Source organism: Lycorma delicatula, chromosome 1 (assembly GCF_047948215.1).
Source record: "Lycorma delicatula isolate Av1 chromosome 1, ASM4794821v1, whole genome shotgun sequence".
NCBI classification, from domain to species: domain Eukaryota; kingdom Metazoa; phylum Arthropoda; class Insecta; order Hemiptera; family Fulgoridae; genus Lycorma; species Lycorma delicatula.
In genome coordinates this window covers 176026788-176042426 of record NC_134455.1, presented here as the reverse complement: position 1 = coordinate 176042426, position 15639 = coordinate 176026788, and the positions used below count along the sequence as shown (strand labels likewise).

At 29.7% G+C, this 15639-nt stretch overlaps 1 protein-coding gene across 1 annotated transcript in view; it reads right to left on the bottom strand.

Annotated features, from left to right (window-relative positions):
• lqfR (clathrin interactor lqfR) overlaps positions 1–15639 on the bottom strand; it is a 90780-nt gene that overhangs the window by 9270 nt on the left and 65871 nt on the right. The window contains exons 8-10 of the mRNA XM_075367703.1: positions 13972–14141; positions 10250–10440; positions 6428–6577 (exon numbers count right to left, since the gene is read on the bottom strand). Coding sequence (XP_075223818.1) covers positions 6428–6577; positions 10250–10440; positions 13972–14141 — 511 coding nt within the window. The remainder of the gene's footprint in view (positions 1–6427; positions 6578–10249; positions 10441–13971; positions 14142–15639) is intronic.

The window sequence follows — 15639 nt, the reverse complement described above, 5'->3', positions numbered from 1 at the left end:
TTCCAAGTGGCAACCATTAGTGGCAATACACTAAAATAGCCAATGATTTATCAACTGTCTCACTTTTTAAATACCCTTAGTGTAGTTATATTATGGTGAAAATGTTTAATTCTCTGCTGAGAATCTTTAATACTGAGGTGTACTATAAACAATAATTTTTTGGTGTCTAAAGGTAGAAATCTACTGGATTTAGATCAGGTGATCTTGTGAGCCAAGCTTTCAGATTGGTCCTACAAGCCAATCCACAGTTCAGGGATATAATCATCAAAGTACTGCTAGAAATTGATAATGAAGTGTAGTGGGGCGCTATCATAAACGAACTAGATTTTATTTTTGGTTATCAAAAGAATTATATTCTGAAAATTCATAAGAAGTTTTCTAAGAAATGGTAATAATTCTCACTGTTCCATGATGTTGGTGGAAAATATGGACCATTAAATGAATCACTGATGTTACAAACCCAAACATTTATTAAAAATTATTGCTAAAACCTACATAATAGTAAAAGAATTTTCTTGTGTGCAACGATGGTTGTTGTGAAAACTGATGATTTCATTTTGGGTTAAATCCAGCTTCCTCAATGAACATTATTGTGGTAAGGAATTGCAGATTAGTTGTAGTTTTTGTAAAACTGTCTCACAAAATGCTTGCTTGTTTTGGAAGGTGATCATTTTCATTAACTGCTTGGACTCTGTACAAAAATGCAGATGTTGAGTTCACAAAATTCTCTGAACAGACATATGATCAACTTCATCCCACAACGCAACCCTTCTTTTCTTGTACTGTCCTCTAGATTTCCAAAAATATGTTTCAATATCCATTCTTTCAATTTCAGCATTCTTGTGTTTCAGAGTCTTTTTTTATTATGAATTCTGGGACAAGTTCCCTGTTTATATTAACTGTCCTTGCAAAATTACAAAAGAAATTTCACTTTGAAAATTACAGTAAAGAAAATTTGCTGTATAGGTGGGTGCTTTGCTTCAATTTGATTGCATTCTGCCAATCCATAATAAGATGAAAATCTGCTACTTCAAAATGAGAATAAACTTCTATTTTCAAAAAGTACAATATAAACAAAGAAAAACACAAATATGAAACAATTTTACAACTGATTTTCAAGAATAAAACAATGAAAATAAAAATAAAATAAATCTTAGTAATATCACAATACCATAAGTAAAAGATGTAATATAATAATATAACTTTATTACAACTATAAGGCTTTACAAATGTGTTACTGTTATTGATAAATTTGATTTAATTTATTCATAAATAATTAATAAATATATTTTAATTTACTAATTTAGATTATTCCAATTTTATCAAATCAGTTTAATAATTTTTTCTTAGATGAGGATTCAATATTCTGTAAAAACATGTTTTTTTGACCAGTTTTAAAAATAAAGGTAATTTTTTTACAATGTAGGCTTAATATTTTAGTAAATAAAAAGTACTTTTATAAAACTAATGATTACAAAATGTAAGAGATTGGCCACCATTTTGAAATTTGTGAACACAATTAAGCATAATTTTTTATTTATTACAGAAAGCTATTTTTTTTGTCTTCAGTCATTTGACTGGTTTGATGCAGCCCTCCAAGATACCCTATCTAGTACCAGTCATTTCATGTCGGTATACCCCCATCATCCTATAACCCTAACAATTTGTTTTACATACTGCAAACGTTGCCAGCCTGCACAATTTTTCTCTTCTACCTGTCCCTCCAATATCAAAGTGACTATTCCAGGATGCCGTAAGATGTAGCCTATAAGTCTGTTTGTTCTTTTAATGATATTGTTCTAACTGCTTCTTTCGTCATCAATTTGCTGCAACACCTCTTCATTTGTCACTTTATTAACCAATCTGATTTTTAACATTCTCCTATAGCACCACATTTTAGAAGCTTCTAATATTTTCTTCTCAGGTACTATGATCATCCAAAGTTTCACTTCTAAATAGAGAATGCTCCAAACATACTTTCAAAATGTTTTCCTGATGTTTAAATTAATTTTTTATGTAAGCAAATTATATTTGACTGAAAGCTCATTTCGCCTGTGCTATTCAGCATTTTATATCGCTCCTGCTTCGTTCATCTTTAGTAATTCTACTTCCCAAATAACAAAACTCTTCTAGCTCCATAATCTTTTCTCTTCCTGTTTTTATATTCAGAGATCCATCTACATTATTTCTACTAAATTTCATTACTTTAGTTTTGTTCTTGTTTATTTTCATGCAGTAGTTTTTGTATAGGACTTCATCTATGCCATTCATTGTTTCTTCTAAATCTTTTTTTAATCTCGGCTAAAATTACTATATCATCAGTAAATCGTAGCAACTTTATCTTTTCACCTTATATAATTACAAAGGATCTAAATTATTCTTTAACATCATTATCTGCTAGTTCTATGTAAAGATTAAAAAGTAAAGGGGATAGGGAACATCCTTTAAAGGGGACTCCCTTTTTCACTACTTCTTTCTTATGCTCTTTGATTATTACTGTTGCAGTTTGGTTTCTGTAAATGTTAGCAATTGTTCTGCTATCTGTGTACTTCAACCCTAAATTTTTTTTTAAATGCTGACTATTTTATCCCAGTCTACATTATCAAATACCTTTTCTAAGTCTATAAATTCTATGTATGTTGGTTTGCTTTTCTTTAATCTTCCTTCTACTATTAATCTGAGCTCTAAAATTGCTTCCCTTGTTTCTATACTTATCCTGAAACCAAATTGGTCTTCTAACACTTCTTCCATTCTCCTCTCAATTCTTCTGTACAGAATTCTATTAAGATTTTTGATGCATGAGTAGTTAAGCTAATTGTTCTGTATTCTTCACATTTATCTGCTCTTGCTTTCATTGGTATCATGACAATAACATTTTTTTTTAAGTCTGACATAACTTCCCCTTTTTCATAAATATTATACATCAGTTTGTATAATCTATGTAAAGTTGGTGTAGGCATGTGTAAAAAAATACTTTATAGATTCTTCAATTCCATCTTTAGATATAAATTCTTCTTTAAAAAATAAATATAACAAAATGGAAGATAAAAAAAGAAAAAGGGGAAATCACCATTTTTTCATAAGAGGTTCATTCAATAATTAAAGAAACAAATGGCAACAGTGGAAAAAGCACTTAATAAAATAAACTGGAACTGCTTGACATTCAAGCTGGCACACCTGACATAGGAAATACCAGCTGTTCCAATAGAATTTTGATTATTACTATTATTATTATAAGCTCTTTTATTTATTTTAAAATGTTGAGTACACTTGAAAAGTGTACAATGAAACAACAGCATGCTGAAATAAGATTTTTATTTTCTAAAGGTGTAAACTTCATTTGCAGATGTTAAATGTGTACCAACTGTAAAAATCTTTTTAAGTGAATTGAACAATTTAAATCAGGCAAAAAAACAATATCACCAGCTTTCATAATCATGGAAGACTGGTAGAAGTTTTAACTGCTGCTTTGCAAAATTGTATTAATGATTTTATTCACAAGCAATCATAATTGGGAAATTTTTGAAATCTGTAGTTTGAGTATCAGCATTATCCATTCCATTACACACAATAAGCTGAATTACTGCACAGTTTGTTCCAGGTAGAATCTACCGTGAGTTGACACAAAATCACATACACCCAAATTCATATTTGTAAGGAACATAAACAGCAGTTTTTAGCACAAGGTAATGCTTTTTTAGATTGCATAATAATTTTGTAATAAAACTGCCATTCATCATTTTGAGCTGAATTCACATCTGAGTTTGCCCGCTGGAAAAAAATTCTTAACCTATGCATCAGCCGGTAAAATGATGTTTTGAGACTAATTTATTGGAATTATTTGGAAGAACAATATACAATCAACAAGCACTATTGGGACATACTAGAAAATAAAGTAAAATCTGCAATAAGAAGGAAACATTCTAGTTCTCTCTCAAAAGGCGTAATCTTCTGCACCTTTTTTAGGCACTTGTCCCATCTTTCTGTGAGGTTTCTAATTCCAGTAGTAAAAAACTGTTCACCTTGGTGTCCGAGTCATTCTTATACTGCACTATTCACCTGTTCACAGTCACTGAACTTGCTGCCATGTAAAAACTATTCAAGAATGTTTTATTTTGTGAAAATGATGGTGTGAGATCAGGATTATAAGGTGGATGTGGCAACACCTCCTAACCCAACTTTTGAATAGCTAAGATTATAATCCAATCTCACAGTCAATCATTAACATTTTTGTCCTGATCTCACATTATAATTTTTTTTTGTTCTCTTAATAGTTTTTATGTGGCATCAATTTCGGTAAAAATGAAAAGATCAAGAATGCAATTCAATAATGACTCAAGAATTTCCAATGATTATTTTTCCTTTTTTTATAGCTTTTTTTTTTTTTTTTGGTATTTTATTTTATTCTTTTAGACACCTAGGTCAACAGTTCTTTACCACTGGAATAAGAAACCTCACACAAAGATGGGATAAGTAACTAATTGTAGCCAGGCATTACGTTAAAAGTAGCATTAACTCATTGTCATTGAATAAATAATAATTTTTCTAGTCATTTGTCTCTTTAATTATTGAACAACCCTTACAAAACATTTTTTGTTCATTTTAATATGTAGAATTTGTAGATATGAGTAGAAAATTGAAACATAAACATCAAATTGAGAACTCCTCCTCTTAGTTACATTAATTAAAAAAAAAAAAAATTAAAACTATTTCAGTTCAATTCTGTGATTTTTAGACTGAACTTGAAAGTTAAAAGTGGGTGGAACATTATGAAAATTCATTACTTGTGACTTTAAACTAAGATTATGCTATTATTGGATCATGTTATCCAGAACTATTTATGCAACCCAAACTCGTACAAGTTTATTTCAATATTGCAGTGACAACAAAAAAAACCCACAATAGGAGGTTTACATACTGCAATATCAATAAAAACCAATTTATCTAGTGATAAAATGCACGTAAAATTAAAAAATCCATTAGTCTATAAATTAAATTTGTGACTGGTAGAATTCTAATACTGGGATATAAATTAATTTGATTGATAAACCTTAAATTTAAAAAAAAACACATAAATCCATAATTTTGTGTCAACTTCAAAAAGTGAAAACTTAATAGAAGAATTGAATAATATCTATCGTTTACTTTTAAATGAGGTTCTGCTTAATTAATTTTTTTAACTTTATTAAAATGTTAAACTTTTTAAAGTGCAAAAAATTGTTGCCCATATGAAAAAATGTTATTCACAAGTAACGCAAAAAAACATTGTTAAATATTTAACAACCATGAAGTATGAGCTAATGCTGGGTAGAATGCAGATATTTGCATTATTTTTAATCTGAAGTTTTCCTATTGATTTTCTTGTTTTTTATGAATTTTTTTTATGAAAATATTTTGAATATCAAAGAGACTTCAAGCTATATAACATTGTGCTACAACAAATAAATATTATGTATTGATAAAACCAAACAAATAGAAATATCTTCAAACTGTTTAGATGACAATATTTTTCATTTAAAAAAGCCATTCACTCATGTTTTATGGTAGAAACTCCCTACAAAAAAATATCATTGAAAGTGGTACCTCTGTTCTGAGTATGACTCACAAGTTAGCTTCTTTTTTTATAATATTACAAGATTAAACATATACTCTTATGAATGCTAATAATTCTTCTGCATTTCTTTCTGCCAATTATTATTTTTTATTTCATGTTTTATTTCTTTTTTCTTTGACACTTGTCCCAAGTTTATCTGACTTTAATAGAAAGGATTTGGTAGAAATATTTTATGGCTGGGTATCCCTGAGAAATAAAGGTCAAAAAGTACATGATATAATTATATAGTTGTCCATTGATTAAATTTTTTTAAATAAATTATATAGCACAGAATGTTACAGCCAATAGCTGATAATAAATGCTAATAGCATGCAATAAAACTATACAGTTTTACTTCAGATCTATGGGAAATGATTCATTATACATAGCTTTGGTTGTGGGCATTCACCTACAATTTCCAGAGGGGTAACTCTCTTGAAATGTTTAAGTGGTGAGGAATGGAGAACCATCTAGCTCTGAAGGAATAAAATTGACTGCATTTAACCCAGGACATTTACTTAGTTATTCTTAGAGTGGCAGAGTCTGTTTTATAAAATAATATGGTGCAGAAGCTGATGAAAATGTATTACTAATGAGCACTAAATGGATTATAAATCTATTAAATTACTAACTAGCTAATGCATCAAATTCTAATTACCTACTAAGTTCAAAAGTAAGAACAGACCATTCACCCATTCACAAAGTGAGAAATAAAACAGCAAAAAATTAATGCAAGCAATTAAAGCAATCCTAAACACCAGTGTTGGTTAATTACAGTTTGATACTTTACACACAAAATATAACAAAATTATTAAAAAATAATTATTACATTACCTTGATTTGATGAAATTGTGTCAGTCATGTTACTGGAAGAAATTATATTATTATCATCAAACAGAAGTTGCTGAGCACTGTTACCATTGTTGTTAGTAATAACACTGTTATTGACAGCTGTTGAATTTACTGCAGATAGTAGATCAACACCTAAGATAAAAATACATAGTCACCTGATAGGAAGATAAAACGGCAAACTTATATAATTTTTAATTAATAATCACAACCTACATACGAGTATATATAAAGAGCAGCTGAAATGTAATGGACACTGGAACATAATGGGAGAACAAATGTTATATAAAGCAAAAAGTTCTGTCATCTAATAGTTTTATTCCACTTCAACTAAAATTACAAAACTCATTAACTCAATCCTCTCATTTTCTATGAGTCACCATTACTGTAGGAGTCGAATACACCTGCTATGTCAATGCATCTAAAGCAATGTGCAATGACTGAATTTTTAACAACAAAAAAATGACCATTAGTGACATGAGTGTCGTCCAAAAGCCATTTATGGTGATAAAACTGTTGATTGAAGTGCAGTGAGTAGGTGGAGGGCAAATAAAATGTCTACATCAGAAACTGGTAAAGTTAATATTAAGGATGAACCTCGCAGTAATCGACCAATTTCTGTGAGTGATGAGAAGCACCAGATGAATTGATACAAAATGACAATTACATTATACAGCTCATTACCATCCAGGTAGGCATAGCGAAAGAACATGTAGAACGTATTATTGTCACAAAAATAAACAAATAACAATGAAAGGAATGTTGTGAATAGCTTCTGAAATGTTGTGATTGCAATAGATGATTTCCTTTAATATTGTGAAGGGAGTTGAAACTTGGGTGCATCATTATAACCCAGAGGAAAAATGGCAGAGCACTCCCTATGGTTTGCACATTCAAACAAATTCAAAACATAAACCTCTGCAAAAAAAAATTCTCGGCAGTGTTCTGTAATTCCAAACACATGTAGATCACTGACTACCAGGAAAGTGGGTTGTCTGCACAATACACAGAAACATAATAACAGAAGATGGATGGCTCATTTTGACAATCCAGTGTTATAATTCTGCAACATGATAATGCTCGGCCACACACAACATATACAACCGCCAAGGCTCTTGTTAAGTTGAAATCTGAACCTATTCGATACTCTGCAAACTTATCACGCTTTGCACACTGAGATTTTCACTTCTTTTCATAATTAGAAAGGGATTTTAAGGGTATTTAATCCATTATGGATGATGAACTGAAGGATGCATTGGGGTTACACATCAAGGAAACATTGATCTACAACCTCACATGACAATGATTGGCATGTAAGACTGCCAGCACTCTTCATTGGCAGAATGAGAAAACTGCTTCACTATAGGGAGAATGCTTAGTTGTAAATGATAACTTGGTGGAAATATAAATGTAAGTTTTTTAAGCAAATAAAATGTATTTTTATGTCCATTTGTTTCATATAACTGTCTCTTTTCATTTGCAAGTTATTCGACTGTGCATTACATTTCAGACACCCCTCATATAAAAAAAAGAAGAAAATAGATGAAAAATCAAATCTGTGTAAAATGTTTAAACTTGGCTCAAGAACAAGTACTAGTGAATTTATCTTAATTTTAATAAACAGAGTTCACATCAAATAACAATAGACACAATAAGGAATATTTTAACATCCAATTCACTTTAAAAATAATTTCTATTAGCTTTTAAATTGAGCTGTACATTTACCATATTACAATATACTTCATTTATGAGGGATGATCAGAAAGTAAGTTAGATCCGCTCTATGAAACAAAAACATATTTATAAGACAATTTTTTTTTTATTGAACAAAAAACTAAATATTTTATCTATTTTTTGACATAATCGCCAAGTTTTCCTAAACATTTTTCATAGCTTGTGACAACTTTTTCAATTCCACATTCATAAAAAGTTTTTCCAATTTCCTTCAACCAATTAAGAACCACTTCCTTCAATTCATCATCATTAGTAAACACTCCCCACCCAGGTCTCGCTTGAGAGAAGAAAACAGGTGGTAGTCGCAGAGTGCTAAGTCAGAACTTTAAGGCGGATGAGACCATACTTCCCATTTGAACTTTTGCAGTAATCCTTTGTCACATGAGCTGAATGAGAAGTAGCATTGTTGTGAAGAAAAATGACCTCATCACTCAATCTTCCAAGTCTTCAATCTTTAATGGCTTTACACAATTTTTTAAAGTATCACAGTAAGATTTGGCATTGATTGTTGTTCCTCAGGACATAAATTCACTGTAAACAACTCCTTCAGAATCATAAAAGACTGTCAACATAACTTTTTGAATAAGTGAGGATGTTTTCATTTTTTTGGCTGTGGTGAAGTTTTGTCTCTATTCATGTGATGCTAATTTAATCTCAGGAGTTAATAAAGCACCCAACACTCATCCCCTGTGATGATTTGTTTCAAAAACTATGGAGCAGTCCTGGAATAATGTTGAAGAAAAGAAGGAGCAGATGCAAAATGTTGATGTTTATCGTTGTCAGTCAACAGATGTGGCACCCACTGTGCACACATCTTATGGTAGCCAAGCTGATAGTGAATAAAATCGCAAACACACTACCATAACTGATGTTACGTTCACTTCCAATTTCTATAATTTTAATGCACTGGTTACTCAAGATCATTTCATTCTCGCAGAACGCGTTACCTATTATGTTTGCAGTTGAAGGACGCCAGCACGCAGTTCATCACTCACATTTGTTCTCCCATTTCTGAACATTTGGCACCATTTTGTGATCATGGGGGTATACATTGCATTATCACTGTATACCTCAACAATTTGGCGATGAATTTTACAAAGTAATTCTTTTTTCACAAAAATCGGACTACTGAACACACTTACACTTCTATGTTGGACCAATCCTCTAGAGGACATGCCATATTGAATACGACACTACATATATACGGAATGTCATACAGAATTGCCGCTGGGAGAGGAGCATGAAGACAACAATACAACAAATGCTGCCACCACAATATATATCCCTTTCAGTTCAAGAACATGACAAGGGTGTAACTTATTTTTTGATCCACCTCTCGTAATTAAGCTAATCCATATTTGTTTCCACTAAAGGTATTTAAATGCTCAATACTAAATGAAATACATAAAAATGCATAATAAAAGTACTATAGTGAACTATCTTTATAAACATTCTCAGTCTGCATATCCAATGGTATTTGGATGAAAAAATCTCCTACTTCTAGTTTGATATCATATGAAAATCTTTTTCTCTATCCATGTTTTGATACCACAGCAATCTACATTCCACATTAATATTTTTAAGAATTTATTTCTAATTAAAACTAAGTTAAATATCAACTACTCTCTTTTTTGTAAAACCCTCCCCTTCAAGCTTTTGCAAGACTGTTCTTGATAATAATAATTTATTTTGTTTATCCTTTGTAATTTTACTACCTAAACAATAAAATTCTACAGCTTCTGGTTTATGGTACTTTTCTTATTTTAACCCTTGTACATGAGGCAACCCAGCCTTACTTTATCAAGACTTTTTACAATCATTCACAAATTTTTTTCCTGTACTTTATAACTTATAAAAAAAATTCAAATAATTTTCTTTTGTAAAGTTACAGAACACAGTACCCTACAATTTTTTTTTCTAAGCCAATTAAATTTAACCTAAATGATGCAAGTGGAATCTCTTGTTGATCCTTTCACAATTCCAAAAACTGAAATATGATCAGTAGATTAGACTGTAACAAATTATGAAATTTTAAATACATCATACACCATAAAAATTGCAAAAACAACTCACCACTACCAGTAATAATTCTTCCGTTGGCCGCTGACATAGTATTATTAATAACATTATTATTACCACATTGGATACTAGTCTGTTGCTGTTGTGATGGAAATAATGATAACGGGCTATTAACACTTGGTACTGGTGCAGATGAATTAAATGCTGAAGTAAAATCAGCAAACTCATCATCTTTTGTATCAACACTATCAACAAAAACAGACAAAATCAGAGCTGAAGCTAGACAAAAACACTAATTACATCATAATGTAATTAATATATTTTTAAACGAGAAACACTAAACAATGTCATTAAAAGATAAAAACAGCTTTAGCCAATCAGCATGTTTCACTAAGTATAAGTTTCTTAATTTATAATTGGTTTTGTAAACCATAGCATACGTTTTACCACGCAGAGTTTCTTAAATAATACAATAATTACTTCACCAACACTAAAAGATTCAAAAGAGAACAGGCTACAATTAGATGAGGATGTTTCTATATTTAATCAAATGGAAGACTATTTTGAAATAAAGCTTTTGCATACTATATGTAAGTCATCAAGTACTTCATCAGAAAAAGAAACAATTTATACACGAAAAAATGTATCCCTTTTACTGAGTGGCATTGCTCAATTCTAATGTAAATTAAGATACAAAAGTTGACATTTACTTTAAATAATTCATTGAAGCAAAATTGTTATAGTTATACAATCCACCAAGATTAATTTCTTTATTAAAATGGGAATAATTAATAAAAAGTAAAATAAATAAAAATACGGAAAACCAGTTTAAAAAAGTTATGAATTAGGATTACACCAAACAATAAATAATGTCAATCATTTTCTAAACTGTCAGATATAATATCTTTCAAGCTAATTACACAAGAAAGAAATAATTTAGAACAAATTTCTTAAAACAATCTATTATATGATTTAGATATTTTAGAGCAATAAAATATCAACAATGATTTCATATTTTAGTTTACTGAGCTCACAGTTTAATCAGATAAGGGGCAATGAGGAGAAAACATACTAAAACATGTTGTTTATTTTTTTTTTGTTTTTTAAAACTATGACAATAAAAGTTATGAAAGTCAAATTAATTAATTGTGGATTCATATTTAGTTGATTCAGATTTTTGTTCGTTTATCTCAATTTTTTTTTGGGAGGGGAAGTTCTGGACAATATGGCCAAATTCACTTACAAATTAAAACGACTGATTATTTAAATGTTACTGGGAGGAATTTCTCTAAGCATTTGATACAAAAGATATTAAAACCTAAATCTAAAATAACATAATAATATATACTTGTTTATACAAAAATTCACTTAAAAACTGAACTTGGAAATGTAGTACAATATTAACAACAACAACTTTAAGAACACCTCAAACAAAAAGAAAAAAAATATATTACAACTAAAAACATAAATAAATATGAGGGCTGTCCAGAAAGTAACTTAAATTTTGAAATAAAAAATCAACCAAATAAAAAAAAAAATTTATTACACTGAGAAAGGGACAATCTTAAACTATTTTTCTACATAGTCTCCATTTAAATTGAGGCACTTATCATAATGATGCACAAGCTTTTCAATTCCTACTCTCTGAAGAATCTGCTGCCTTAGATTTTTGGCACCCATCTTGCACAAAAATTGTGATAACCAAGCTTCCCCGATACAATTTCATGCAGTAAACTTCATGAAATTTGGGGAAAATAAAGTGATAGTTCTGAAATCATAATGCGGCAATTTTCATGAATTTTATCATTGATTTTCATAATCAGTTCATCAGTCACAAGGCTAGGCTGACCACTGCAGTCTTAATCATGAACACTAGTAAGGCCATTTTTTAAACTGAATGCAACACTGCCTCACTCCACCTTCACTCATTATTCCATCTCTGTACACCTCACAAAGTTGCCGATGAACTTCAACTGGTTTGAGGTTTTTGCCAGTAAAAACCTAATCAATAAACGCACCTCACAACTCGCAGGATTTTCTATTGAAGCGCACATTTCTATAATTCACAACAAACAAAGTAGAAAAATCACAGTCTACATACTACTGACAGCTTGACGCGTACTGAGGGTAGAAACATTTTGATGCCAAGACGACGGCTCTATCCCCACCCATCTCCACACTAGGCACAAACGTAAGTTACTTTCTGGACTGCCATCATAAATCAAAATGAAAAGATGCAACTACAACAAAAAAAATCTGATGTGGGCAACACATACCTCCCTTGTACGCCTATTAAATTACATTTACTTTTTTTTTTTAAATGTAAAGTACATAAAATTCTATTTCATTAAAAACTTCTGATATTTTTTCTTTTTTTTTGTTACTTAATTATTATTCATCATTAAATTCTTTTTCAATGAAAGGTTAATCTCTCTTCATGAATGAAAATAGATTTTCATGGATGAAAATTAAAATGATCTAAAAATTAATAAATCAATATATGTAAATTAAAAAAAAAAAGTTAAAAAAAAGGTGATGAAGTCTGATTCAAACCAATGTGCCTTTCCTTAAGATCCAGATATTTCATTAATTCAAATTTTATTTGGCTCTAACTGGAACCAATGAAAATAAGTACCACTTGCAATATATTGTTGAAAATCTCTCAATGAGGGCTTATTACTGCAGTTAAGAAAAAGTCCAAAATCCAAATTTTTTGGGGTTTTGTGCATTTTTGGACACTATTAGTTCAGTCAATTGCAATCAAAAGGGGAAGTGCACAACTAGATATTACAACAGTCCTAAATCCAAAATTTCAACATCCTACGGCTATTCATTTTTGAGTTATGCGAGATATATATATGTATGTACAGACGTCATGCCAAAACTAGTCAAAGCGAATTCAGGGATGGTCAAAATGGATATTTCCTCTGAAATCTGGAAACCAAAATTTTTCGCAATCACAATACTTCCTTTATTCTGTACAAGGAAATTGAAAAAAAATTTAAATAACAATTTGAGAAAGGCTGTAAAGAAAAACATAACACTAAAACTTTGAAGTACTCATTAATTTTGTTAATACACAGCCATAAATAAAATTACATGACATTCCAATTTATCTTAATACAATTCTAGAATCATATCTTTTCTGAATATGTTAAACTGATGCTCCAAGGTGGATAAAACATGAGGTGGATAAAACTGCTTGAAATCTTACTTTTACATGTTATAAACATTCCTCATGCAATCAACCTCATTCATATAGTCTGTATCATTTACATGAGCAGTTCTTGAATAACCCTCAAGTACTCTAAAAAACTATTTTCATACATAATAAGTTTATAAGAATTTTTATAAAGGTTTGTTGAAACTACATGTTTGAGACTTACAATTTGAGATTGGTAGAAATAAAAGGTAAATTGGTGCAAGTCAGCTGGTAAAAAGAAAAAGTCAATGTTTGTGACCAGAATCTTCATGAGACAGTTCTTTAACTTTCTACCATAAGATGTCTAGAAAATGTTTTGGAAAATTTTATTATACACTCCACCTCTCTTATAGAAGAGTAACATCAAATAATAGATATTTTAAAGTATCAACTCATAAACATAACCATACTGAAAGAAAAATAAAACATTACTAAAATCATAAATAGTGAAACGTAATAATGCAAAGCAGTTTCACTAGGAGTCATAACTTTTTATTAACATTATCCATATAATAAATAAAGACATGCAAATAAAATTTCAGGAATTACACGCATTGATGCATGTACTCCTCACCTGGCAACTGTATTATTTGTTCCAAACACTGCATTAAAGTCTCCAAATTCAGTTTGTGATTGAGGCATTGTAACACCACTACTGGAACTGTTATCACTCAAAACATCACCCAACAGATCCATATTATTACTATCAGTATTAACTCCATCAACAACAACACCACCAACAGCCTGCAAATTACAATTATGATGTCAAACTTTTATCACAGATCAGTGAGGAGTGTATTAAAGTTTCAAATGGAATCAATTCAGATCAAACACAAAATAAGAACTCATAAATTTTATTGCTCTGACATTTTATCAGAATATTGGCTGTCAGACTGATTTCCTTTTTGGTGATATTTCTGGAAAAACTGCAATATAGTACAGATAAGGTTTATATCAGGATAATTCTGAGCTGCTGCTATACCACCAGATGTTTAATACCATTTCTATTAATAAAGGTATATCTTTAAAGAATGAAACATAAAATTATCTTCATAAACCACTGAAGAATACTAAGAAATTTTCAGAAAATAATTTAGCTAACAATAATATTAAATTATCTTAACATAAAGGTGAACACTATTCAGAAATACCTTTCTGTTATACTATAAATATATATTTTCTTTAAAATTCCCAGATGTACTATTGCCATTTTTTGTCATTTTGATAGTTATGAAACAACTTAATATAGATAGAATATTTAGGATAAGCTATGAAGACAAAACAAGTGAAATTATCAAATTGTCACATATAAAGTCATCAAAAACTACAATTATAACAAACAGTCAACACAACAAATATAAAGATAATAGCAAAAAAATATAAAGTAAAATGAAGATTCTTTTCAATAAAACAATTTTTTTTTAAATTCTACAATGCAAATTAACAGTTTTTAATCTGTGACTACAAGTTTATATAATTTAAACAACTTTATACCTATCTTAAAAAATAAATAAATAATGTTCTTCTACGTATGGCCAGGGAAAAATTAAAAAACCACAATCAATACTAAGGTGTATGATTTAGTACAATTATTATCATTTTAGTATTATTTATTATTAGTATTATTATTTTTAGAAATTAATATATTACGCTAGAAGCTGACAGCATATATTCTAATCACACACACAATGAATATTTAGCTGTCAGTGAATAAAAAAAAAACCTTTAATACAACAATTAAGGAGTTTTAATATATTCTATACAGATAAAAGCATACACACATAAAACATCCTTTAAATTCTCAATGATTGTAACTTCCTGTCATTAGAAAATAAATGAGACTGAACACAGAATCACTACAGCAATGATTGTTATCACTGAAAGTTTTCCACACAGTATTTTACTAATTCATTATTGCCAGTACCTTTTAATGCACAATGAAAAAGAAAATTGACAAAAATTATGACTAAATCTTCCTACAGAAAAAATGGAATTGTTAATGAATGTAGAAATCTACAATGTGTTTCATTAATCTAGTCTGACTATTAAGGTTGTAAATACAACTACATTACTGTAGAAAAGGCTGGCCTGGTAAAAGATGAATACAACAATGTAGATAAATTACCACAGTAAATGAGAATGAGACATTGATGAGTGACTAATAGCACAACAACTTGCTGTTAAAAATTCTACCATATTAAATTCATGAATGTAACAGACCAAAGAAATCATCTTACAGAAG